General features: G+C 41.5%; 1 protein-coding gene across 15 annotated transcripts in view; it reads right to left on the bottom strand.

Moving 5' to 3' along the window:
• Positions 1–27,252, bottom strand: part of FNBP1 (formin binding protein 1) — a 93,116-nt gene that overhangs the window by 51,581 nt on the left and 14,283 nt on the right. For 4 of the 15 annotated variants that reach the window (XM_018917714.3, XM_018917718.3, XM_018917722.3 and 1 more), the window contains exons 1-4: positions 18,138–18,259; positions 12,019–12,134; positions 7,313–7,369; positions 4,631–4,778 (exon numbers count right to left, since the gene is read on the bottom strand). In XM_018917714.3, coding sequence (XP_018773259.1) covers positions 4,631–4,778; positions 7,313–7,369; positions 12,019–12,134; positions 18,138–18,212 — 396 coding nt within the window. In that variant the 5' untranslated portion in view covers positions 18,213–18,259. Of the gene's footprint in view, positions 1–4,630; positions 4,779–7,312; positions 7,370–12,018; positions 12,135–18,137; positions 18,263–18,751; positions 18,820–27,252 lie in introns of those variants that run through there. The other 11 variants (XM_018917713.3, XM_030232847.2, XM_030232850.2 and 8 more) reach the window with 7 other exon arrangements.

The following is a 27,252-nucleotide window of genomic DNA, read 5'->3' as shown; positions in this document are numbered from 1 at the left end:
TCACTTCCTTTCACTGTCACTTTTCCCTTTCCCACCCCTCACTTGGCCATTGGTTTGTGACTTCTGGAAGGCAGCAATGTCTCTCTGTGCCCCTGCAGCACAAAGCACAGCTGTGCTCCAAACACACACAGACCTTGAGGCACATCCCAAATGCAACATGGAAAAATCCATTGTGCTCCTGACAGGACTGTGTGCTGCCACCCTGCCTCATGCTGGAGAAATCCTCTGGAAAACCACAGGACTCTTTGCAGAACAGGGCACTATTCAGAATGAGTGAACGTGACAGAATTCCTCCAATTATTTACTTTTCATCAACACCTGAGAACCTACAAGAAACAGAAAGTCCTCTGAGAGGCACCCCCTGGATGAATGCACACAAGGAGGGTCCACCATAAAGAACCAGACCTGTTTGGCCCCCATGGTACCCATAAGGATTCATTCATTCCCACACAAAATGGAATGTATTGACATCAGGTAAATTCTCTCCCAACCACAGAATCCCAGTGCTGCACCAGTTCAGTCTGCAGCAAAGCCCTTGGCTTCTACCTGACTTTCATGCTTGATTGTATGGAGCCAGACCAGCCCCAAGGGGAGGTGGAGGCAGAGGTGAGAGCAGCAGCAGTAATCAGAGGGATAGTTCATGACTCCCAAATACATTTTTAGCAAAGCTGCCATGAGCAGTGGCTACCCAGAGCAGCTGCTGCCAGAGGAGGCCGTGAGTCAGACCTAGTTTGTGACCAGAGATCTAAATCAGAATGGCCCCAGGAAATAATTCTTGAATTTCTATCCAAATTACAGAATTGGATGGATTCCTCAGCCATAGTTGGATGTATAAATCAACTAGGTCCTGTGAAGTGCTAAGGGAAAAAAATAAGCCAACAAACAGAAAATCTCAATGGTTGGCACAGTACATTTCTGTTGTATTGCACTAAATCTTACACATTTCCAACCCAGAAGTGTATTACATGTCAGTGCTTGTGAAGTAAAGTCCAAACACTCATCGTGACATGACAGGATCACCTCCTTTTCTTTAGTCAAAGATGGACAAGATTAAGAGCCAATTTTGTAATACTGAAGGTCACAGAATCACAAGGTTGGACGAGATCTTCAAGATCATCCAGGTCAAACTTGACACCTTTGAGAGCCACCCCAAAGTCAGGCTTTGGTGACATTGGGGTGACATGAAGCATGATTGCAGAAGAAAGTTCTTTCCCTGAACCACTCAGAGGTGATTCCCACCCCATTTGTGTGACTTGATGACATCTTCCAACGGCAATTCAGTCACAGGCATCTAACCTCAATAACCTCAAGAGGAATGTGGATGGGACATGCCCTTCACACAACACAGAACTGAAATTTGAGCTTTTAGCCAGCTAACAAAGACCCTGAGGTTGAGAATTTCTCCTGAGAGAGCATGGACACAGTAAGATCAAGAGAGTACAAGAAGAAGTTCAAGTGAGGAACTGCTCTATAAAGAGTTTCACTTCACTGGGCAGCTGGGAAGAACTGAAACAGCACAAGGAGTTCTCCCTCTCACTCTGTGAAAAGCAGGCAGGGTGTGTACCTGACTTCAGTGACTGTGAGGGCAAAACAACTCATTTGGTAGAGAGACAACATTGAGAGTAATTTTATGGAAGAAGACTGTGTAATATCATCAAGTAATTGATTTACCTTTGTTCATAAAGATATTTAAGAATCACACAAGATGAAACAAAGCACAGGATCTGAAAAAATGTAAAGTTAACCCAGAACTCACCCAAGCTCTAAATCAGATCAGAGAAAAAAGGAGGTATCTCTCTTTTGAACAACAGCACCAAAGCACTGACCTTGCACACCATTCCACTTGTCCAACATGCACACTTGTCCTGTCTGGTTTTGATTAGTTGCTTCTTTCCTTATTTGCACCACTAGCAACCATCTTTTATAGGAAAAAACATGACATAGGCAGCCATCAAACACACCTTTCAGAGAGCCAAACAAACCCAACATAAGTTCAATTTGCATGCCAAATGAATTTTACCCAGCATAAAACCAATGTAAGGCATGATACAGTATCAGTTCTGCACCACTTCCAGGCCAGGGGCTTGCACTTGTCAAGGAAACCCCAAGGAGTGATTTATCACTGTGTGACCCCAGTCATCTGCTGGTGTAATTCCACCTGATCAATAGAGCTAAATGAGCATGAAAACAGAGCAGGGCAGGCAGGAACCAGACCCCCACGTGTTCAAAGATCATCAGCCACACTCACTGCCTGCAGCTCCAGCAAACACTCCTGTGCATCAAAGGGGCATCCTTAGGAAACAGAAGCTGCATTTAGAGATACTTTTTCAAATATCTCTAAAAGTTTGAAAAAGTTCTTCCCTGTGAGGGTGCTGAAGCCCCAGAGAAGCTGGGGCTGCCCCATCCCTGGAAGGGTTCAAGGCCAGGTTGGCCAGAGTTTGGTGCAGGCTGGTCAAGTTATCCCTGCCCATGGCAGGGGGAGAATGAGGTGAGCTCTAAGGTCCCTTCCAACCCCATTCTGATTTGGCTGACCACTTTCTGCTGGACTTGAGTTCATCTTTCACACATTTATAGTTATGATACCTCTGTGTATCATTTCCATCTTCCAGGTGGGAAAGTAAAACCAAAAGAGCAAAAGGTGCTCATCTACCACAGCCATGCTGAAATCACTGGAAATTTTACCATTTTACAGGTATTTGGACACCTGAATGATTTAATTCAAGACTCAGTGGAGAAGAATGTGGGTGTCCCAACTCCTACACATGGACCCAGCCCCAGGAGTGGCTCATCCAAATGATTCTTTGGACCTGGAGCACAGCAGCTGATGGCAGAACAAACAGCGAGCTCGAGAACTCTGCCAACAAAATTTCTGGAAATACCAAGTCATTCATTAATTGATATCATAAAAGGTTTTGCCTAAGCTGCAGCTCTCTGTAATATTTACACAATATCCACCCTCTCCTCCTGCAGATCTCAGCAGGATCAATGCTGTTACAGGATGAAGTGAGAGGCTGTGTATGAAAAGTGCCTGAGGGTGGGAACAGTTTCCTTTTCAACACTGTTTTCTCATGAATGAGAAATCTACAGGAACCAGACAAGGATTCCTAATTCCTATAAGCTTGATTTATGTTGCAAGAACAAAACAACTGTGACTGACAACTGTTTTCTGTTAAAGGCCAGTAATTATCAGCAATAGAAGGTAAATACACTCACTTGCTTTTTGCTGTTCCCGTAATATTGGCCTAGTTCTTATCACTAGGCCAATATTAAACTAATTTTCCTGTCATTCACCCCTTACTTATAAGAGCCATACTTACTAGAAAAGTTTACAAACAAAACAAAAAGCCAATAGTTACTGCTCAAATTCTTTACAAGAAATATTGCAAGGCTTCTTCCATGGTACTTAGAACATCTAGATATTCCAATCAACTCATATGCCCATGTAATTGAGAAAACATAAAAACATAAGAGTTGACAGAAAAATGCCACACTAGAATGCTGCTTTTTTTTCCACTTTTTTCCTTCTTTTTGTACAGATCCATGGTGGATACAAGGTCACAGAGGGGCTGAGAAAACATTCTCATCACAGCTATATGTAAAAGAACTTTCCATGCTCTCCCTGAAAGATTACACACCATTCTGCAGATTAAAGGTATGTCTACATATTCTTTTCCTCTGTTGACAGAATTATCATTCTAATGCTATACTTAGAAAAAGGTGGTGATTTCCAGGGCTCTGCTCCCACACAGCACCTCAACACATGCTTAGTGTTTAGTGGGACTATTTATAAGTGTATAAGTTCTGCAGGAGTATTTTTGCACTTTCCAAAATAGACCAACAGCTTGGAAATGAAATATAATGCCTGATGCTCCCTTTGCACTTTGCTTAGTCATTTTATACCTGTTCTGTGAGTATTTGTAGGGCTTAGAACCCTTCTTCTATGCTCACACATCCAGGAGATAAAAGGGTTCAAGGCAAGGAAGGAAATCACAACTCAACTATCCATTTTACAGAGCTGGTGATGTGCAAATTAATCAGCTTTGAACATTCAGTGTAGCAGGCACAGAGGTCCCTAAAGTACCAGCTGCAATAGAGCACTAACATAAAGCTATTAATTCCACCAGTCTTGAAGGACAGCAGCTTGAAACCTGCATTCCCTCCCTTCACCAAACAAGACAAACCCCCTATTTCTCATTAAAATAATTTTGAAAGAGTCCCCTTGACCAGATCTGGCTGAGAAGCACAAAAAATGTGAATCAAAATCCAAATAATTCTCTCAATCAGTCTCAGCACTGCAGTTCCTCTGTTTTTTTCAGGCTTTCCACAGTGCTGCTGGACTCTTCCCCAAGCAAGCTTTTGGCTAGCAGAGCCTTAAGCACAGATGGGTCTCTGACCTTATTTAGGAGGGATTCTCCTGCAGGCATTCCTGTCTGATTTTATAACATTTGATTCAAATGGTTCAGCAACGTGGCCAGGGCACATAACCCAATTCTTTAATGCTTGGTTCACTAGCACAGCTCATGTTTATTAACTACAAATAAATCTCACTTAACATTGAACTCCACTACCACTAATTAGCTGTCTTAAATAGCAATTCCTTGTGAATAATGAATAAAAAAGGATGGGTTACCGATTTCCTCTCCTGTTTCAGCTCCTGCACGTAGCGTGTTAACTCTGCAGTGATCAGAGAGGTCATGTTCTCTGAGATGACCTCATGCTGTCCAGCATAGTCATTCATTTCATTTAACGTGGCTAGGAAGGCTCTAGTTGATGTGTACCTGCAAAGGACAGAAATGCATTTTGGTTTTAGTCCCTTTATTTTCAGACAGACACAGTGCAAAGGGAGCTGGGATCCTCCTTAAGCACTTAGCATTGCTCAGAATTAGCACAGATTCACTGGAAGGAATTTCTCCAAAGGAAGCCTGTCCCACACACTGACAGTTGTCTGATAAGTCTATTTCAATTTAGACAGTTTGACACTGGCTCTTAAAATATCACCACTTTAGAGTGCCAGGTTCTTTATCAGCACAGCTCTGGGGCTTCAGTTTTCTAATCTCTACTCACCAAACATTTCTAGTTGTACTCTCTCAATTCCTACAATTCAGTGCACAGAGTCATCAGTATATCCTACCTGGAAAAATCCTGTCTAAGCAAGCAAAATTTTGGCCAGCATAGCCTAGAAAAGAAAGTTTTTCATAGTGTAAATTTGATTTAAATCAGATATAGTTCATAAAGTTTTCAAATAAGTAGAGATTTTACTAACCAGCTGTTCATTGTCAACCCATATTTTTTTAGTACCTTCCATCACAAGGTTTATTTTTTCATATCAAATAATCTCCCATACAGCATTCCATGTATTATGGAAAGGAAGAAACATCTGTGCACACAAATTTTGAAGCAGCAGATTATGTCACTGGTATATTCAGCCCAGTGCCAAGAGAGCTGCATTTAAATACCCCAGCTGGCTGGGCTGGGCAGCTGGGAGCCAGCAGCAAGACACTACTACATACTAGAAAAACTATTGTTGTTTTTAGAACTATTAAAAACTATTCTAATTGTAATATAGTAGTGGCCTGCACTGGTAACATCACCTAAAGGTGAAAAATCAAAGCAAAGATGGAGATATTTAGAGGAAATAGAATGCAGTGGTAAAAGTAGGGATGAAAAAGGCATCAGATGAAAATAAAAACAGGAGAAACTAAAAAGGAGACTAAAAGGGACAAGCAGAAACATTCACAGTCAAGATGTGAAATGAGAGAAATTCCAGTTGCAAAAAAAAAAAAAAAAAATCCCAAGGTATAAAAGGCACAGAACTAGAGATTGACAATGAGCTTGAAAAAGCTGATTTTTAGCCAGGTTGTCTCCAAGCAGCATCTGAGGCATCCAAAGGTCACATGACAAATCCTCAGACATTGTTTTGAGACATGGAGTAACTACACTGAGGTGAACACTGTATTTATAAAGGGCAAAGGATGCACAGGATCTTCTGTGCCACATCACATAGAATCATTCAACTCCAATATCCTTTTTCAGCAATGAAGGATGTGCCAAAACCCATTGTAGTGAACTCAAAATACCCATTTATGGTAGAGCTATCCAGAGGCAGATTTATTCCTAATCTTGTGTACAGACCAAAACCAGCCGCTGTGCTGGTAACATAATCTTCCTTGTGTAAATATCAATATTTCAGCAAACAATGGCATAAATAACTGATTCCCAAACAATGTCACCAAAAATGAATTAAGAAGCAAGCAAAAAGCCTGTTATCTCTGTTGCACAAGCCCCTGGAGTAGCTGTATAGAGCAGCTTGGGGGCCTGACCCAAAAAATCTGTATTAATATAATCATCCAATTGGACCCATATCCTAACTCTTTTGAAACATGTCAAATTTCAAGGTCAGGGGTTTGAAGCTGCTGCTGGGCTCTCCAGAGGCAGAGCAGCCTCCTGGAGCACCAGGCTGAGGGTCAGCCCCTGCCATGCCTTCCTTCAGAGCTGCGTTACAAAACCCTGATGTTGAGAAACTCAGGGGTCACAGTGCTCTAAGGGGAAAGGTTCTTGCTCTGATTTAGAGTCTGGTGGGAAGCTCATCTTCTAGAAAATTCTCCTAAAAGAATATATGTTTATTCTCCCCAATGGCAGGAGTGTTCTTAGGGACCTGTGGGGTCTCATCTCCTGGACCTTGTTGCTCAGAGAAGGAGCTGAGCTCTCTGCTGCTGCCTGAGAGCACAGCATCAATCCCCTGCCATGGGGACAGGTCTGAGCAGGTGAGTCACAAGCAGACAGGTGAGGCTGTGCCACATCCTTCAACAGCAGCAAGCCCCAGGACACTGGGAGTACAACCCTCCACCCTGCTCTGCAGGAGCCACTGTGGTGTTAGAACATTACTCCTTTTGTAAGTTACTAATCTGTGTTGTCAGCCTGTTTGAGTCATTTAATACTTACACAGAGTGCTTGAATTTCATGCTAAAATTAACAACTGCCTCTGCTCCTGCTGAAAGCTGATATGAATTTGGTTGTTCACTTCAGAGAACCAGGATCAGTCTGGCTTGAAGGTTTTAAGGCACATTAAAAAACAAATGAAACCAAAACCCCAACCCAGGCATCCAGAAACTGCAACATAAGGGAACTGAGTAGTTACAGGCCAAATCCACTGTTTAATATCTACCCCACAAGCCTGTTTCTGCATCTGTGATGTCTATATTCTTACACTTGCATTAAAACCTTGGGTTAGAAGCCATATCCTAGGTGATGACCCAACCTTTGCCATGCCTCCATTAATGTGGGCTCACCCAGCAGGGGATCATGAACATACCTGTATTCTTCCTCCTCTTTGGAGTTCTTCTTGGGTTGGTATTTCTTTGAAAGATTCCTAAAATTAAAAATACACAGACATAAAATAATACTTTAAAATATCCTTTGAAGCTTACTGATGATCTTTAGCTGCACACACATGCTGTGAGGCTGGAGTTTCCATCTGCAGTGAGCAGACACCTCTCCTGAAGCATGACTATAATCAGGCTTTGATTGTGCTGTAGTAACACTCTAAGAATGGGCTGCACAGTGCTCCGGTCTCTAACTACAACAAAGCAGCAGATTCTGAAGCCAAGAAGTTGCTAAATTAAGGTCATGAAGTTGATACACCTGGGTTGTGGTTCTGCTGATGCACTGATCTCCTCCACCTGATCTAGAGGAGAGGTTCTTTTAGAGTAGGAGTCATGCCAGGGAAGGGAGATCTGAGGCAGAAGGTGACACTCTTGGCCAGGCAGGTTTGCCTGCCTTTAGCAGAATGATTAGAAGGCAAAAAAAAACTTCACAAAGCTGTGGGAAGCTGAACTGAGATAGCAAAAGGGGGTTCATTTTGTGATTATCAACTAATGCTGGGGGAAGTGTGACATTTGATTATCCTAATTAGCACAGATGATTGCATCTCATTATCCGCCCGCCAACTACTGATTTAATTTTAAAACACCAATATGCTCTTGGAGTGATTGTATCTTAAATAAGAAACCTGAAACTTGCTGGGAGCACATCTGACAGTGATTGTATGGTTTTCATTGCCCTACAAGCCTCTCATCAGCAGCAAATCCAGGGCTTTGGAAGGTGTGGTGCCCACCTGGCCCTGAGTGCACCTTGCTGGTATCAGCACCAGGATGCACATTGAACTGCAGCACAGCACACCCTTTAACCAGTGCACAGCACAGAGCTGACCAATTTTAAGGGCTTTTCAGTGCTCCTCTGTCCTAAACTGAGCCCCATTACTCTGTTCTGTCTGGCAGCCTTTCACCCTGCTGTGCAAGGGAAGCCATTTGGTTTAGTTTTACAAGGTTGTTTCAGTGATGAAGAGCAGCACACAGAGAGTATTGATGGAATCACTGTCCGAAGGAGGACTGAGTTTTATCAACTGATCCATGCCAAACTCTTTGGAGAAGTCCCAGAATACATAAAGTTGTAATCAAACTGCTTTTCAGAGGTGTAACCCCTTCCCTGCTGATGCTGGTTTTGCTGCTGACTTGGGGACAGCAGGGCCTCCCATCTCACATTTCTTATTCCTTTTGTTCTCCTTGAGGAATTAAGGAGCATCTGCCCCAAGAGAGGAGCAGCCAGAACGCTGGCAGATTTGCACAGACAAACATGTGTTCCTCAAAATTTAAGTATCTTGACTGGAAGGGATCCAAATGAGTATCTCCCTCTCAGTCTGTGCCTTCTCTCCAAGAATATGCTCTGAAAAAATTAACTTCTCTAGTTCTGCAGCTTCCACCAAACACCAGCATGGGAAGGGTTCTGCAAACTGTTCTGCATGATGAAAATAAATTTTACAGCACCCTTTGCATGCCATGGGAATGCCTCCTTCCATGCACCAGCTTGAAGGGAAAAGGAAAAACCACAAGGAAAAAAAGCACAGAAGGCTACAGTAATAAGGAATTTTCACACAGTTAAAACTCCATCTCCCTGCACTGTCACGCTGCCCAATTAATTCTGACACACACAGCAACTGGCTTCCTGTGAATCTTTAAAGGTGCAGAAATGCTACAGAGCTGAGGAGGGGGGGAAAAATCCACAGTCTGCTTTCACAGACAAAAACCACTTACCAAGGATTAGCATCTGGGTTAAACACTTCATTATCTTCTATGTAATTTACACAACATGCAAATTGAATGTTTATATGTTGAAGTTCTCCAATTATTTTTTGCTGTTTTCTAAAATCAGATGCAGGGTTTTAACCAGGTACACACAAAACCCCCCACAAGTGCTAGAGAATCCAGCAGTGCTGCTGGAGCTCAGCATGTCCTGGTGCAGTGGCACCACCAGCACTGCCCAGAAGCAGTGACAGTGACACCTTCAGTGCTAACAGTGATTACAGAGGGAGCTAGCACTTAATAAAACCAGCTCTGGAAAGATTCTCTGCTACTCTGAGAACCCATCTCCAGAAGTGTTTCTATTTGCTTTTCACTCTGCATCTCTTTTTTTTTTTTTCCTGCCTTTCCAGCTTGTTTCTCTGCTCCCATATTTCAACTTGGGTGACAAATGTGAGAGATGTCAGACATCAGGGGTTCTGATTCTCACATTATCCTGACACCTGAAGCATTTTCTCCAACACATTTTCCTTGAGGCCATCTATCCATCATCACATTAGGCAAGGGTTTTGACACCCTTTGTGATGCTCTGAGTGCATGTGCTGCAAGGGATGTGACAAGGACACAGCACCTCAGCACTGGGAGCACAGCATCCAGCACATCAGTGTCCCATGGAAGTTAAAATACCTAAAATAAGCATTCTACCATGGTTCCCACATTCCAGCCTAGCTTAATTATTAAACAAATACAATGCAAAACAATTCAGAAAATAACCAAGTCAGATCTGGACTCCCACACCAGGCTAATTGCAAATGCTATGTAGGTCCAACCAAAAAGATTAAATATACATCTGCAGAATGATAAAGAAGAAAATAAATGTTTTTAAATAGAAGAAAATTAAACTTCAGTAGATGACCAGGCTTAGATGCAGATAGTTAGAGAGGAGCAATAGCTAGGTAGGTAACCCAGGGATAGAACAGCAAATACAAGTTATACAGAAAGAAATAAATTGCAGCAGCTTTACTTACATTACAAACAAAACTGAGTTACATCCACAGGAGTACCTGGAGTTAACCTGTCTCTTTTTAATAACATTTTCTGCATGTTATGACATGCAGTGATGTGGTGCAGCCCTTTTACACCAAATGGATGTGGTACAAAAAAGGTTTGCACCAGGCTTAAGGACACTTATTAAATAAAAGCAGATGCATGATTTATTTTTCTTTTTTAATGTCCAGCACTGTTTTACCTCAACACTTGACAAGTCTACATTTTTTTGTTTTTTTCTTTTATAGTTCTAACTTCTTAGTTGTCTGCAAGCAACCCTGTGTTTAAGAGCTCCTTGGGGACAGAAGCATTTGTCCTCAAATCATAAAAACAGAGAGGCAGAAAACAAATAGACCATGTTTTTTTGGGCAGTCTAGAATAGAATAAGAAATAAAGCTCAGGAATTCATAGTTTTTACATGGTCACAGGTAAAACAATCTTTCACTTTTGTTTACATGTTGTTTGGGTGTTTATTTTAATAACTAAGCTTTTTGTACCTGGATTTTGTCATCCTGAATATCCCAGTGAGTCTAGTGCAGGATTGTTCCTAAGACAGGCCAGCTCACCCAGATACTCTGCTGGGCTTTCCCAGTCCAGTCACACTCTCTTTGTTCCAGCTCATTTTGCCTCTGTAATTCAACCTCTGCTCCTCTCCATAGGATGTGAGCAATTTGTTCCTGCACGAGTCATTTTCTATTTCCTGCTTGTCTGTAGCAGAAACCCTGGGGAACCCTCCTGGCATTCCCCTGGGAGAGCACACAACCATCAAGGCAGGGATTTATCTACTACCAGCTCCTCATGAATCACAGACCATTGTGCATCTCCAGTCCTCTCAAACACAAGCAAGTTCTGGGTGATTTTTTCCTTTTTTTAAATAGACACTGTGTTAAATACACAGCTCAACTGAAACATCAGATCCCATCTCTATAAAAGCCAATAATAATGGAAAGATTTCTCAAGATTTATTATCACCATGTAAATAAAAGGTGAGTTTACTGGAGGGGTTAGGAATAATTATTCCTGCTCTCCCCCTCCCAGTTAACACCAGCACTTCCAGTTTAGCCCTGGTCAGTGGCTGATAACAATGTTGTCCAGCAGGACCCCCTGTGTGCTTTACTCCCTTCTCATCCCTGATCAATTCTCAGTTTTTTCTGCCTCACTGGGAAAAGCAAGGTGATATCTACTCCTGTGGGAGGGTTCTTAGCACCTCTTCCCCAGGACCTGACCTCAAGGAAGATTTTTTTCTGTTTCTGGTTCACACATTCTCGTCTATGACTACAATCAAACCAGACAGGGACAGGGAGAAAGTACCCAGCAGCAATTATTTGAGATTAATTCACAAAAATCTCTGCTCTGGTCAGGAGACACCTCAAAAGATTGTAAATCTGTAATTCAAATCTCAGGCAGTAACCTTCTTAACTACATTGGAAAAATTACCAAGGGCTGTGGCTGACTTTCTGACCTGTAATTCCTCCCCATGCACGTTCAAAAAAGGCCTGTCTCAGTAAAAGAAAACCTAAACTTCTCCTAACAAATGATCATTATTCCATTGAATTCTTAAATCCTTCAGCATTTTTGCACAGCAGCCCCAATTTCATGGAAAACATTACAGTGCTGTTCTCAAAGCCTGAGCCATTAATCATGCATAAACTGTGAGTAAGCCCTAGTGTGCTGCTCAGCCACCTCAAGAACCTCTCTTTTTGCAAAACATATGATTACTAGCAGATATAATACAACAGGATCTTAGATTAACTTTTACTTTCCAATCTCTAAATTAAAGCTATTTTCTAAAAGCATTTATTATAAACAAAATCACCACTGACACAGCAAACTTTGATGTGATTACAGGCTCTGAAGAGATGCAACTCAAAGTCCAGAATTTTACATATCAACTTACCTAAGCTGCTTTGCATAGCTGAGTTCAATCTCTGTTCTTTCTTTTACAAACTTGATGTACTTTTCCAGAACATCAATACCCCACTGCGTGTGTTTTTCTAAGTTGTCAAACTGGTCCTGCAATGAATTTAAAAAAAAAAAAAAAAAAGTTTAGTCTCATTGAACACAGAGACAACTTAAAATTAATTTACAAAGGGAGTATCACCATACAGAAAGTGTTGTTAATATTTTCCGTTACCAGTTAGATACTTTTATAGTGAGACAGGTTTTTTAATCAACAGAAATCTGTATTTTAACACAAGCCCAATTCAGTAACACTCTTCATTACTCATTTCTGAATCAGTTTCATTCCATAAATACTGGCAATTCTATTAAATACCATCTTCTAATATAAATACTTAAATGTAGGATAAGAAATAGATACTCATGACTGTATTTTGTTTTCCTCTGAAGAACTAGTAGAAGTTCCATGAATTTGGGATCTATTCCTGATTCATAACACTGATTTTCATATGAATAGTGTAGATTTAAACTCCAGCTTCGCCAATGCTATGAATTTAAAATGTTATTGAGAACACTTTATCTTTTTACAGAGCAGACTTCAATTCCTTTGTAGCCTGTTTGTTCTAAAACAGACGTCACAATGCTCCCCAAAATGACAAACTGTTTTCTGAAAATTTTCTTGTCCACCTCCATTTAGATACAGATACTGCTTTGTTCTTCAAATATTGTTGCCCTCAAAAACAGTCACACATGTTTTCAATGAAATCAAGAACATTCCACAAGTCAGTCTGGGATTTGCAAATGCCAAAAGAAATTAAGCAGCCCTAAATCCAAATTAATTATCCAAGCCAGTTTGCAGATTTCAATTATAATCACCTTATTTTTCAAAATATGGTTAGTTCAACACCACTCAAATTCCACAATCCATTCCACACAGCTTTGCAGAAATTACTGTTTCTACAATACTTGAAATCTAATTTTAAACTGTAATACATTGAATACTTATTCTGACAGACATACACTGTAAAATAAACAAGGGCTTTAATATCAGCCTAACTTATTTGGGATCAGATTCCATTATGGTTTACAAGGAAAATAGAGACTAAGTTTGTACAATCTACAAATTAGATTGACCACGTTGTCTAAAAACCTACACACAGCACTAGATTTGGGGTGGGAGGCTGAGCTGCCACTACCAAAGATTCTGACACAAGTGATGCTTCTCTGCAAAAGATTTGGCCCTGTGACTCAGTGTGCAGAGCTATCACTGAGATACAAAAGCCAGACAAGCCCACTCCATTTAGACACTGAGCAGAAAAATCACTGAAAGCTACAACAAAGCCTGGTTTGTGAATATGTTGCTTTTATCAAATACCACTTTCTGCTCTGTAGCACATCTGGCTGTGACAGAGTTACACTGGTGGCAGGAGGGACTCTGCCAGCCTTGAACAGACATCTACACAGGAGCTAATAAAGAAAATAAAGCTGCTTTAATTCTAATATGAAGGGGAGAAATAGGAACCATGTTAAGAAGAAAAAAAATCTGCAAAACACCATCAAGAAGGGAGTTAAATCAGCAGGTAAGGCTTGTGGAATGGGACACACAGGGTTTGTGCATTGTGTGTTTGCTGTGCTTTAGCATCAGGTACTATTTCAAACCAAGTCAGCACAACCAGACTAGGTTTCAACTTAAGTTATATCAGTTTTAGTCAATTAAAGAGGCACTGGATGCAGAACAGCAAAAAGGTAATAGTATAAATTTAGAAAAATAGTAAAGAACCTTAAGTGCTCCAGGACTGTGTTCCAGAAATTACAAGAAAGTGTCTAAGGGCAACTGAAGTAAAAAAAAATCCAAACTACACAAAATAAAATCCTTACTTCCAACAGTATAAATCACCCTTGAACCAGTGTAGCATCAGTCACTCAGAAAGAGGATGTGTGCATTCAGCAGAAAGGGAGTACACAGACTAAAAACATATATGTTTGCCTATATACAAATCTCTATTTCACACAGTGTCACAGCTGGGGAGAAGGCAAAATCAGGGGTAACAATGATCCTCCTCCTATGGGATCAGGGCCCAGCTCAGCCTGGAGTCTGATGCCAGCACAGAGAAGCCCCTTCTGCTCTGCTTCAAATATACAACCTCTCCATCTCTGGGTTTGTGCTGGAATCAGGAGAGTAATGCAAACATGGCCTTTTTAAGGTTTCTGATAAAGAGGTCTTCTAGCTCTCCCACACCCTACTCTTCCACAATTTACATTATTTAACATAAACACATGCATATAAAATAAATACCCCATGGGGAAGTCCATTAGTCACAAGTTTACATGGATTCACACACTCCTGATTTAGAGAAGGGAAATCTCGGGCAGGGAAATTCACCCTGTAATCCCTGTAAGCAAATTTAACCACCTTTCTTGGTACAAATGTGATCTGATAAACTAACTTACTATCCTATTGTGACCCCATCCAAAGAGGAAAGGTCAAGGTTTCCCAGAGGAAAGAATGCCTTTCCAGGAGATCCTGCCCTTCAAGGTAATCCAGATTTCAAGACAGAGCAGGTTCACCCTGAAAAGACAACCCTGGTGGTGGCTTGTCCAAACCTCCCACCATCATCCCACCCTGAATCAATTCTCAGAGCATCATTTAGATCAGAGTTTGAATAAAAGCCCAGAAATGGCACCAGGTAGCTGCCTCAGTGTGGGCTGGCATCCCACAGAGGGACCTGCTGGACTGTTTCTAAGGCCTCACTAGGACAAGTTGGTGAAATAAAACTCCCTGAGGAGCAGTGTAAGAGGAGCACACGGTGGTGCAGCTGTCAGACAGATCAACCAGGGGAAGATGCTGAACTTCTATTTATAAAGTGAGATGAGGCACTTGCCCCGTGCCAAGCTCTAGGCAGAACCACCTCAAAAGCACAAGCACTGACCTCCACTATCAAGAGAGAGGCAAGGGGAAGGTTTAACTCTGCAAATTTGCTAAAGAGAAGAGTTTCTGTTCTTTTCTGGGCATGGAACAGTGCTGGCCCAAGTGCCATTTCACTCAGCAGCCAACGCCCCACAGCAGTGTGTTACACTGGGGTCATGCATTCCATTGTCCCTTCCCTTTGCTGAGTGCCTTGAGGATGAAAAAAAGTCAGTAAAATTGGCAACACCATCACTGGCTGAGCATGAGATTCCAAAGCAAGGGCAGTGCAGCCAGAGGGACACAACACAGATTGTCCTCCTCGCTCCATACATCTGGAAGGACACTGAAGGTAGGCAAAGGCTCTGAGTTAATGAACCAAGGGATGACAGAGGACACAAAATGTGTTGATGGTACAGCATAACCTTCAATTCACGGAATCTCAAAGTCCAGGGATACTTGTAATCAATGCAAAATAGGACTTCTGAAGAAGAGATTTTTGAGAGCAGTTAACAACAATATCATGCCTTCAAATAATCAATATTGAAAACACTTTTTGGAAATTGATTTACTTTTATCAAAGTTCATTACAAAAATGGATTGTCAATAGGAAACTAGAGTTAAAAAACCCCACCAGTTATTCTGGAGTCTGATGAGAACAATACATGTTTTCAGCACAAAGTGCACCAGCCCTGGCAGAGAAGGTTTAGCAGGTGAACGGCGCCACTGCAGCTCTGCAGGTTCAGTCATCAGCTGCAAGAGGGCTCAGGTACCCCATGAGCTGCTGTTTCAGCTTTCAGTTTCAATACACAGACTCTCCTCTGTTCGTTTTTGCAGCATCCTCACCCTTCCAGTCAGGGAGAACATTAGGAAACAATAAACTCCACAGGGCTTTAGCATTCAAGAAAACAAGGCAAGAAATATGATGCAACATTCAGTAAGAATGCTCCCACTTGGCCACAGTAAGGGAGAAACAAAAGGTCACACCGCACCTGTTTTCTCAGAAAAAGAACCACCAAAACATTTTCTAGAAGAATTCACTGCTTTCCTCTGGCTCAGAGACTGGTTCACACCTAAGAACATTTTTAGAGCAGAAATGCTGCACTGACAGTCAGCTGTCTGTCACAGCAGGCTCCCACCACTGCCTTCATGTTACTATGTCCTTCCAACCTGCCAAATCTCACCTTCTCCCAGCTTCCAGTGCCTCTGTTTACTGTGGTATCAGCTTACTAAAAACAATAGACTTCTAATTGGCCATCATAATATGCATGTAATTAAACAGCTCATGGAACTGTAACTTACCCACTTCATCAGATTCCATCTGCTTCCCAAAGCCAGCAACATGTGCCACTAAAAACTCCCCCAGGTGATGGAGGAGCTGGAATACAGGAGCTGTTCCACCTGACTCAGGTGGGAAAGCACAGCCCCTCCTGCTTGAAAAAACTGTTCAGTGCTTAACATATTCTTGAGCACGCACACAAAAATCGAAGCTCAAAAGAGCAAAGTAGAACTTTAGTCATTAACTTGAACAGGAATTTGACATCCAAGTACCCAGAATGCTTTGACTATTTTAACCCTAAGGCAAAATGTGTTTCTAAATTCTTTTAATAACTTCATTTCTGTTCCCATTAATTCTCTCCCGGTGCTTTTACCACTGCCCAACCAACCTCCCATCCATGCATTCTTTCTGAAATTCAGTTGCATGCTTGTTACCCTGACAATGCTTAAAATGGAAATAGTGCTGCCCATTTGCTTTGCTTCATTTGAATGGTTACTTTAAGCTGTCAAATCCCCTTCACTTCTTAACTGCCCTCCTGAAGTCACATTCCCCAGCTATGCAAAGTATTTTGGGAAGAGGAAAGTTAGCCATCAAGGGAAAAAAAAAAAAAAGGCAAAAGAAAAACCTTCTTTCCGTTTCTTGGCCATATAACATGGAGTACAACCAATTATTGAGCAATAAAGTGTTTTTCATGAGGTCTTTGAAGATCAGCTCAGTGAGATATTCCTTCCTCTTTCTAGAAGGCTTCCATCTATTGCAAAACAGTTCAACACAGCATTCAGATCCAAAGATCTTCACTTGCCACCAAGGAGCTTCTTCAGCCTCAACACTGACTGAAATAAAGGGGGTGCCCTCACTTTTCTCTTGAGCTGCAGCCAGACAGACTCACCCTGCCCAGTTGCAGCACACAGCCAGGCCAGAAGGACTTGGGTTCCTACTTGGTTTCAGCTGAGAACAAAAACATTAGATTCTAGGAGAATTTACCAATTAATTCTGCAATTTAAATCTTCCTGTCAAACCTGCCCAAAGTAGACTGAGCTGGCAGCATTTACTGTACCAGTATCCAGGCTAAACTGTCACTGTCACCTTTTCTGCTGCTGTCAGGGGTGACAGTGCAGAACTGTGAAATTAGGAATGCTAACACGGAGACAAATAATGAAGAAAGACTATAATGAAAAGTCAGATGTTAATAGCAAATGAAAAGCCTTTATTTTTAGCATATGCCTCATGTAGTTCTCATGCAGCAACACAATAAAAGACTCAGAATTCTTGAATACTCAGAATATTTGAAGACTTTCTACTATCTCATTCCCCAGTGAGTTTGATTCTGTTTCCTCACAAGATTATTTGTTTACTTTGATTAATAACAAAAATAGTAATAGGGGAATTAATATCTAATTTTTACCTCTGATCATATCTTCTCCTCCCATATCTCTTTTTTTAAACACTCTCATTCACTTTCATAGGCAAAAAGGAATTAAAGTGAAGATCAAGAATACATTACAGTGTTCAATTTCTAAATTACTTTTTTAGATTCCATGGTTTAACAACTTCAAATTATAAAAATAATTAACGAGAGGATGAGCCCTTCACAGGCTCGGCTGAGTCCCATATGGCACTCACTGCTGGCAGAATACACGGGAATTCAGATCACAGATCCTCAGAGACCTACAATAAAGCTGTATGCAAATGTTAACAGTCTCCAGGCAAATTAATAATGAAAGAAAATGCATAAAATACAGGCTACCACTGCAAGAGCCTTCCAGAAAACAGAGATGAGTAGAAAATACCAAAGCAATTCAGCATCTGTTGACTCAGCCACTACTGATGAGAATCAACTTCCTACACAAAACTTGTCAGCAAGTCAGTGAAACCCTCAGTTAATGACACTAAACAAATATCCCTGATTATATATGGAACACAGGACACCAACCTTTCCCTTCCTGCAGCAGAGACAAGGAGCACTCACAGCACCATGGAGCAGAGAGGGATGGGGCAGGGACACCATCTCTGCCAGTTCACACTCACTCAGGGCTGCGGCTTCACTGGTTGCTTTGTGAGTGAACCTTTCATTCCCCCACACATCCGGTTCTTGCTAACAAAGCTATTTATGAGCACATGCATTTGTCATGCAGATCACCTCTTCAGCCACACATGCTTAATTTCATTTTATCCTTCAAGTATTAAATAAATTCCTCCCAGCCTTTTCACCAGGATGCCTAAACAGGCATGAGTTCTGCTTGAGCTGAATAATAAACAGACCAGAGAAAAAAGCCATCTCACTTGCCCATCTCCATCTTCCTTTCATTGCCATCCCCTAAAGACATTTTTCCATAAACCCCTCAAGGTTAACTATGCTATCACTTGTATTCACCTGGTAACTTTATCTAGCTAGGAGACCACAAAAAGAAATAGAAGGTTCTTTGCTGCATCATTAGGAAATTGAATGTACTTCAAACCTGTGTGAAAGGGAATTGACAGAAAGCAAGAGTGGAAACAAACCATGTTTTAGGTTGAAATACCTTTTATGTTGCTAGACAAACTCACCTCTACTGTCCTGCCTGTTTCAACAGACATTATGAATAAAGCAGTTTCTGGGCCATATTTCAGCCTTGAAATGCTTAACCTCCTTCAGCATTTTGCAGAAGCTGGAAAGCAAAATAAGTTCTAATACTCATGCCAGTTTAAATTTGAGTAGAAAATAACATTGTCCCAATATAATAGCAAGGCCCTTTGCACAGCCTTGTAATTGCTTCTGAGACCAACCACACTCATCCCCACCCCAAAAACCACCTTCCACAAACTCAAGAGTGACCCCTCCTGCTAATTAATCCAGGGAGCTATCCCACAGTCAGGTTTTGGCCATACCTTAACCCAACCTGGATAAAAACCTGACTTAATTCCAACAAGAAACACTTCTGAGAAAAACCAAGAGCAGCTGGCACAAAGGCCAGCACCTGGAGAGCACCATGAATATTCCAGCTGCTCTGAGGCATGGCCAGTCCTGGGAGCACAACCAGATCATCAGGGCTGACAGGGAACCAGTTTGATTGCAACATCTCACTAAGAGTTCCACCTACAGCAGAGCTGCACAGGAACATCCCCACTAATGAAAGGGGTGAGCTTGGTACTGGTGAAGGTTCAACCTCCCTGTAGAGAAGGTGCCCAACACACAGCACTGGGTTACAGAGCCCACAGCAGAAGTGAACAGCAGCAAAGCCAACACCAAGCTCCCAAAGCAGGGCTGGGAGGGAGAGTGGCTCTCTGAGCAGCAACAGGTCAGCAAGAGGCCAGCTCTGCCTGCTGGAGAGGTCACTGGGAGTACAGCCATGGTGACCCACTTTAACAAACACCTCTTATGGAAGCCATGCAAAACCCAGCATGTGGCTCACGGGGAGAAGCTTCCCGGGGCGAGTACAACCCATGTCATCCACTGCCAAGACATTCACACACACACATACACTGTCTCCTCTCTGCTGACAGCTTAAACTGTGAAGTTTAAGCTGTCAGCAGAGAGGAGACAGTGTATGCTCCTTTTGCAGCAGCCAGAAGGTTTTGAGTAGAGGCCATGGAAGCAGTGGAGCTCCAGGAGCAGGTAATCCTGCAAGAAACCTCCTGGTCTTGCCCCCAAGAGCTGTTCTTACCACTGCAGCAAAAAGAGCCTTCCTCACCAGAGCCCAAACCAAATGAAGCCCCAAACCCTCCACCACCCTCCCCATCCTGGGGTCAAACCAAACCTCCTCCTCCCCCCACGTATCCTGTAGAGGATGTGGTAAAGCAGAACTTGCAGTCCCTCCATGGCAACAGGGCAAGTAACTGTGCTAACACAGCAGCCAGGAAGGAAGGTGAGAGAGAGGATATACCATCTGAGAGGATGTGGTTGCTGGTACTGCAGCAGCTCAGAAAGATGCTGAAAGAGGTAAGAGAACAGAGAGGAGTGGGAAGGCAGGAGGATATGATCAGTTCAGCTGCAGCAGGACAGAGCTGATGAGCAACAGGTGATGTAGAGAAACAGCAACTGAGCCAAAGAGTGGATAGTGAGGGACAAATAAGACTAACCTTTGTTTTCTTGGAACAAGGGAGTTTTTAATGGTAAATTTTGTAGGTTACATGTCCCAGACTGCATGGACAGAAGTACATCCGTCATGTAGCACTAGGTGCTATTTTGGTGTTATTCAAACAGGTCCCTGAAAAGGCCATACTGAGGCATCATGTGCTGTTATCAGTGGGAGAGCCTTCTAAAGATAATGTCTCATCACTTGAAAAAGGAAATGTGCTTCTTAGAGGTGTCAGTTTCATGCTCTTGTGCTCTTGAAAATGAATTTTATAGCTCTCTTTGAATAAGGAAAAAGCAAAGCTCAAAAAACACCATTTCAATGTCCAAGGACACTTTTCATAGATGGCCATGATGCAGCAGCAATTCATTTCCTTCAAATAAATTTATACACTTTGAGGTTTGAGGCACTGCATGACTTTGCCACAATGAGAACCATCTGTCACGAGCCACCCATTCAGAAAGGAACACTTCTTTTCAAACCTACAATTCTGCTTATAAAACGCACTCAAGAAACCCCAGAACAAGACACAGTTTTGTTTCAAAATACATTATAATGTGCAAATTATAACCCAGGATGTAAGAAAGCTCTTAAAGAACAAGATAATAAGAGAGAAACTTCAACTAATACCAGATGTTAAGTTGGACTATTTTTATTGACGGACTGAGTGCATTTCAACCTTTTCATGCACTTGTTCAGTTATTTAAATAGGATATAAAATGCACATGTTATTTATTTTGGTGATTCTAGTGCAATTCAACTGACTTAAGTGAACTTATTTGTACTAGGTATGAGAATAAACAGCAAAATCTAGACTTTAAAATCCAGACTCATTAGCTAAGCAAAGGCTCATAACTACTAAAATCTACTGGGACCACAGAGATGATGCATCTCTACCATTAGAATTAATTAAACCCACAAATCTCATTTAAAAAATAAACAAAAAACAAGGAAACAAAACAAAGCAATGCTAGCCTCCTCCTTCTGCTCATCCTGAGGGAATAGGAATGGGATAAAGATTTGGTTTTTTGCTGACAGTGTCCAGAGCTGCAGCCTGAAAGCTGCAAGGACCCACAGGGATTCACTGTTCCGTGCGTTATAAACAAGAACTTTGAAAATGAGCAGATCCTCCTGGTTTGTGGGGCTCTGCTGCTAGGAGGGTATAAATCATGAGCTGCAGCAGAGCTCCAGATCCGAGCTGCCTCCCCCAGGAGTTGCAGCATGGTAACAATGCTAAATATACTGCTGCTGTTGTTTGAAAGGAAGGTTTTTCAGTTGACAAATGTTGCAACTTTTCACTGTTCCCCAGCACCATCCCACTTCCCCCATTTAATACACACCCATTTGTTTCTTCTGGAATTATTTGAACAAATGCAATTTTAGAACTAATTCCCAGTAAATCTTTTGCTGTCTGGCCACATCTTGGATTAACTGTTGACTGATTTTCATCCTCTTTTTTTCTCCCAGTCTGTGAAGCTCTCCCTTAATAATACCAGCTGTTAAAACAAAGATCAACAAGAGCTCTTGCCCACAGTTTCCCCTTTGGGCAGCTGTGTACTGATTATTAAAAATGAGCCATAGAGGGATCCTGCTTATTGCACAGTGTGGATAACTACAATAGAAAGCCAAACATGCCTGCTGCTCCATTTAAAAGAACACACACAAAAAAGACAATTCTGCACTCTTATCCAAAACCATACTGAATCACAACAGCAGAATCTTATCCCCAAGAACAATACTTCAAACTGTAGCAGTCTGTGGGAATGTTTTATTTTTGGGAAATTAGCTTTTTGCCCAACTTCACCACAAACCAATGTCCTACTGGTTTCATCATGTAGGATACCCAAGTTGTTTTATGCATCCTCAAATTCAAAATTAATTCATTAGTATACAACCTTTTTGAATATGATTCAGCTCTGAGGATACAAGTGGAGTTTAGGAAAGGGGTTTGGGGGTCTACTTTGATTTTTTTTTAAATATCATAACCTAAAACCAATCAGTAACATTGTTACACCTTGCAAATAAGAGTCCTTGGTCTCCCTCTATCAAAATTAGCCCCAAAAAATTACAGTTAAAAAAACTAGCAAAGGTCTTGTCAGGTATGCCTGGTATTCTCAACAGCAAAACTTCTAATCTCCACTAAATAAATCCCCTGGTGGGTGTAGAACTGAGCACGTGTGCAAAGCTCTTTTCGACTCACGTTAATGCAAGAATGTATTTATTCACTAAACACAACAGCCTTTACTCCTTCTCATCTCCCATGGGTGTGAAGACACAACTGACCAAACCCCAGTGCAGGCACCGTGTCCTTCCAGGATGTTTATGCAGGTACTCAGAAAAGAAAAATGCTGTGAAAATCACTAATTCTGCTTAGCTTGATGTTGAGTCCTGGAATCACTGGAGCAATGGCAATAACCAGGGTTAAAAAAATAAGCTCTCCCGCTTCAGAGTGTTCCAAACCCTTCCTAAAGTTCAAAAGAAAAGTGAAGATGTGAACTGACTGTTCCCTCCTCTCATTTCAAAATTAAATGGAACAAACTGCTGAAAAACTTCTTTGTAGAAGGGGGTCAGAAAGCATTTAATACCTTAAATACCATGACATGACAAATACAATCCTAGACTTTTCAAGAGCCACTTCACACTCAAGACCAAATAAGATAACTGCTGTGCCTGAAGTATTTCTACCTGCCATTGCATTCCATTTTTAACCCAGAAATTAGATTAGTTTCCACTATGATCCAAGAAATAGTGAACTTTCCAGAACAGGAAGATTATCAAAGATATATGTAACTCAGAAATCTAATGCAATGGATGGAACAACCATGTCAGAGTGTATAACATTTTAAATGTCTGCAAACAACAAAGTTGGTTACTTCAAAATAAGCTAACAAACATTCTGCTCAAAGTGCATTTCATAATTCAGAATTATCTAGTCATACACTCCACTCCATGGAGTGGAGTCAAGCTACACTGGCAAAAAAATGATAAATTCTGGAACTAGACCAGAAATATAAGCAAAGAGCCAAATGAAAGCTGTAGAGGTTCTATGCCTTAAATCCATCCATTAGGGTTTCTCACACAGTTTTATTACCATAAAACCTGGCCCTTTGTGTAGCTGTAAAAATAGCAACCAAGACAGACCTCTAACATCCTGTTACATATTTTTCTTTTACCCAATACCTTTTCACTGACAAACATTCAAGAAGGAGCTTAACCCCAGCTGTATCTGCACTCTGCAATGTCCTAGAGTTGGGCCATTTATCTCAGTTTGAAAAAAAACGTTGTTTCAGTCTGATCCCACTTGCATAAAATATTCAGATTATGCTGATCCTTGCCATGCTTCTCCTCCTCTACAAGAGACAGCAACACCTGTACAGCCACAGAATTACCAAGCTAAAATATGGTTAGACCAAAACAAATGTGGCAACTCTACCACTGACACATCTTGCTAAGATCAGAAACATCCACCTGTGCATCAAAGCATGAATTGCTATTGAAAATAGTCCTTCAATTACTTCAGTCTCTTATCCTTTGGAGGAAGAAAGCATATCTTCCTATTCTCACATGCTCACTTCTGTGACATTTCTATGAAGTTTATCCTCAGGTAACAACTCCCATTAACTATAGTGCGAGCTTGTGTTACATCAAAGTTTAAATCTGAGGAAAAGTAATCACATATCCCTTAACCAAATAATCACTGTACAAAGCCTCTCAAAGGCCACTGGGTCCTCCCTTCTCCCAAGAGAAGCTGCTCTCAGTACTAAGACTGCAGCAAAACGAAATGAATGCATCAAAGTAGGAGGAATAAGAAGGGGGAAACATTGTGCAAAATGCTGACCCACCAGAAGCATACAAAGCATTTCTTCAGTGGTGACAATGAATAATTTAATCTGAGGCAAATTACCAAACAAACATCAATTAAATTACACGCTAGACTACAAGAGAAAGTTCTCCCACACACATTTCAGGTTTGCAGAATCAATAGAGCAGCACAATGCACCCAGGATTGTGACAGAGTCATTCCAGCTGCTCACTCAGGGATGCTTGACATTCTCCACAGTACATATAACAACTGCAAGAACCTAAAGAGAAAGAGGTAAATTTAACTCCATCCCATTAAACAAACATTCACACAAGAAGAATAAAGAAACCACGTGTCACCCAGCCTTGTAAAAGGCAAGAAATCTGAGTTCCCTGCCCCATAACTGACACTGATGAAACGTGCAGAACTAGAGTTTATAGCACAATTGTCTCTACCACCCATCCATTTTCAGTGCCCGAACACCTGACCAGAGAGCATTTAAAGCCAGCTGCAGCAGCAGCAAAGGCTCCCCAGTCCAACAGCAGCCTCGTTGTGCTGAGTGCTGCCTTTACTCCAGCAGCTCCAGAGCTGGGCCCAGCTCTCAGAAATCAGAGCCCCGTGGGGAACCACAGCGCGGCAAGCGAGGCTCGGCGGTTTGCTGCCTGTGCCACAGGGATGCTGCAGGACAGCCACACTCCCAGCCCCAGCAGACAAAGCTCAAGTTCACTCTGCTGACCATGCTGTGCCAGCCAAGACAACCTGAAATTACAGTTTCTAGAAAGTAGGGCAGCTACAGACTGTCCAAACCTTTCGGTCTGGCTCCCTACACAGCCTCCAGCCTCTCAAAGAAAAACAGCCAGAACATTTTATGGAAATAAATCAACAATTACAGGGGTTTTTGACCAATGTGGCTTGGAAACCTAAGAATTAGGAATAAATGACATTTTGCCATCCTGAGCTAGAAGAGCAACATCCTTTGATCCTTTAAGTAAGGACTGCTTCCCTCAGCAAGGAGATTCTGCTCCTAAGCTGGATAGGCAAGTCTAGCTGAGCAACAGGGGTAATCCAGTTTTCTTGTGACAACAATCTCATTTCCTTAGGTTCCAAAAACACAAGTGAATATTTTATATCTCATTCTGTAACAATGATGAAACCATGATATAGATTTCAAACTTTCATTGCACTTGAAGAAATAAATAACTTTACAATACCAATGGAAATCACATAAGTAAACTGCCTCCTATTAATACAGTTTTCAGACAAAATTGTGAAGAAAATCACTACCCAATTTGCTTATTGGAGCCAAGATTAAAAAACACACTTGGGTCACACCAGTCTGACCACTTACCTCTTCTCACCCCATCTTCTAGAAGTACACATTTGCCTAAATCCAGGAACAGTGAAACAAGGGACAGCATGGAACACTGGATGTTTTAGCTTTCACTAAAGTATTTGGTTCAGCCTCTAAATAAAACCATCTACTTCAAGACCTGGAAAATTGACTTCTAAAGTTTTAAACTTTTAGCAGTTGTTGACAACAATTTCTGTCCCTCTCCAGCAGCCAGGAAGAACATTGGTTTTGAGGAGGAATGTGTTGTCTCACCAGACAGAGAAAAAAAAAAAGTTTACTGTCATATCAGTTGTACTCTGGCATTTAAATAGTAACTTAAAATACACATAAAATCAGGTTGAGACTACATCCAGCCTCATTAAAACCACATTATGTTACAAGCACCATAAAGTCACCCCAGGACATTTACCTAACTGCAAAGGCAAATATTTTTGCAACATAAATCCTATGCATAAAACCATGCAATAAACATATCCAATAGCATCCAGATCAAGGCACTAATACGAGGCTCATATAATCAGCTATACAGGAAAACCTAGAGCACAATCGAGCTCCGAGACAATTAATACTACCAGGAAAAGCTCTTACTAACTTTCCCAAGGCCAGGATGCAGAACCTTTCTGAAGTACAGATCTCCAAATTCTTTATAAAGCTGGTAAGGCTACGGCAAGCAGACAAGAATTTAAAACTCTCTTTTAAGGAGTTTAGAGCCAACAAAGCTCCTGGTATTTTAGTGCCATTGCAGGCTCTTGTAACACTGAAGGCATTTAGAAGCAGGAGCAAATTAATATGCTGCACCAACCCATTTGGTGAACAATCTCATTCAGATCTTAAGCTGCTTGTCGGGGGCTCTGAATGTGTGAGCAGGCTGAAAAAATCTGAGGCGCCGCAGATATTTCCTGAAAGGGTGCTACAGTTTTTCAAGAGTAAAGCTGCTTGCTGTACTTTGGACTGGTTACTGGGACAGCAATAAAAAGCATTCTTGTGTCTTGAGGGCAAACAAAACCAAGACCACCACACCACATACATCATGATATGCTTAGTCAAAGGACTAACACAAACCATGGTTAAATGTTATTAAAATCTTTGTCATGGAGAGCTGCTGGTTAAGTTTGTGTCAGTGTGACAGTACAGTGTGTGTTACAGGAATATTTCTTAATTAATTGGTTTATTAGGACTCTGTAATACAAAGTATGCTGCTCACAGAGCACATGGGACAGAATTTTGTGAGAAAAACTACACATGTCACCCTGATTTCCATTCTTCCAAACATTCCTGAAAGATCAAGTGGAACGCTATCACAACACCACCAACAAATAAACACAAGGAATGCTTACATTACAACCTGCTCCTTGTGTTTTCCTATCACAGCAATAACAATCCATGAAGCATTAAAAGAGGATGGCAAGCACACTGCTGCTCTTTTCTGACACTATTGTGGGAGGAAGTCTAACAAATGCTTGTCATTTCCACAAAGTAATGGATTCCCCGACTCTGGCATAAACAGTGCCCACAAATTGCTCACAAATCTGTCACAAATTCATTTCTTCACAAGAAGAATGATTCTCCATTTAACATCAGCAGCTGATAACACAGCACTAACATCAAACACAGCCAGCTCACAGATAAAAGTGCTGCAAACAGCTTAAGAGCAGACTGACATCTCACAAGAGAACCATGAATTTAGGTCAGCTCATTGCTGTGCTGCTCAGCAGAGGAACATGAAACAATGTGATGTGCACAGTAAGATGTTGGTCACTTGGGCTCACTGTTTCCTGCAGCAAGACAAGAACTGCAGCTCACTTTCAGTGCAACTTCTGCAAATTTGCTGCAACTGGAC

Source organism: Serinus canaria, chromosome 17 (genome assembly GCF_022539315.1).
Source record: "Serinus canaria isolate serCan28SL12 chromosome 17, serCan2020, whole genome shotgun sequence".
Classification (NCBI taxonomy): Eukaryota; Metazoa; Chordata; class Aves; order Passeriformes; family Fringillidae; genus Serinus; species Serinus canaria.
Note: the sequence above shows the minus strand (reverse complement) of the source record. Positions and strands in the feature narration are given on the sequence as shown.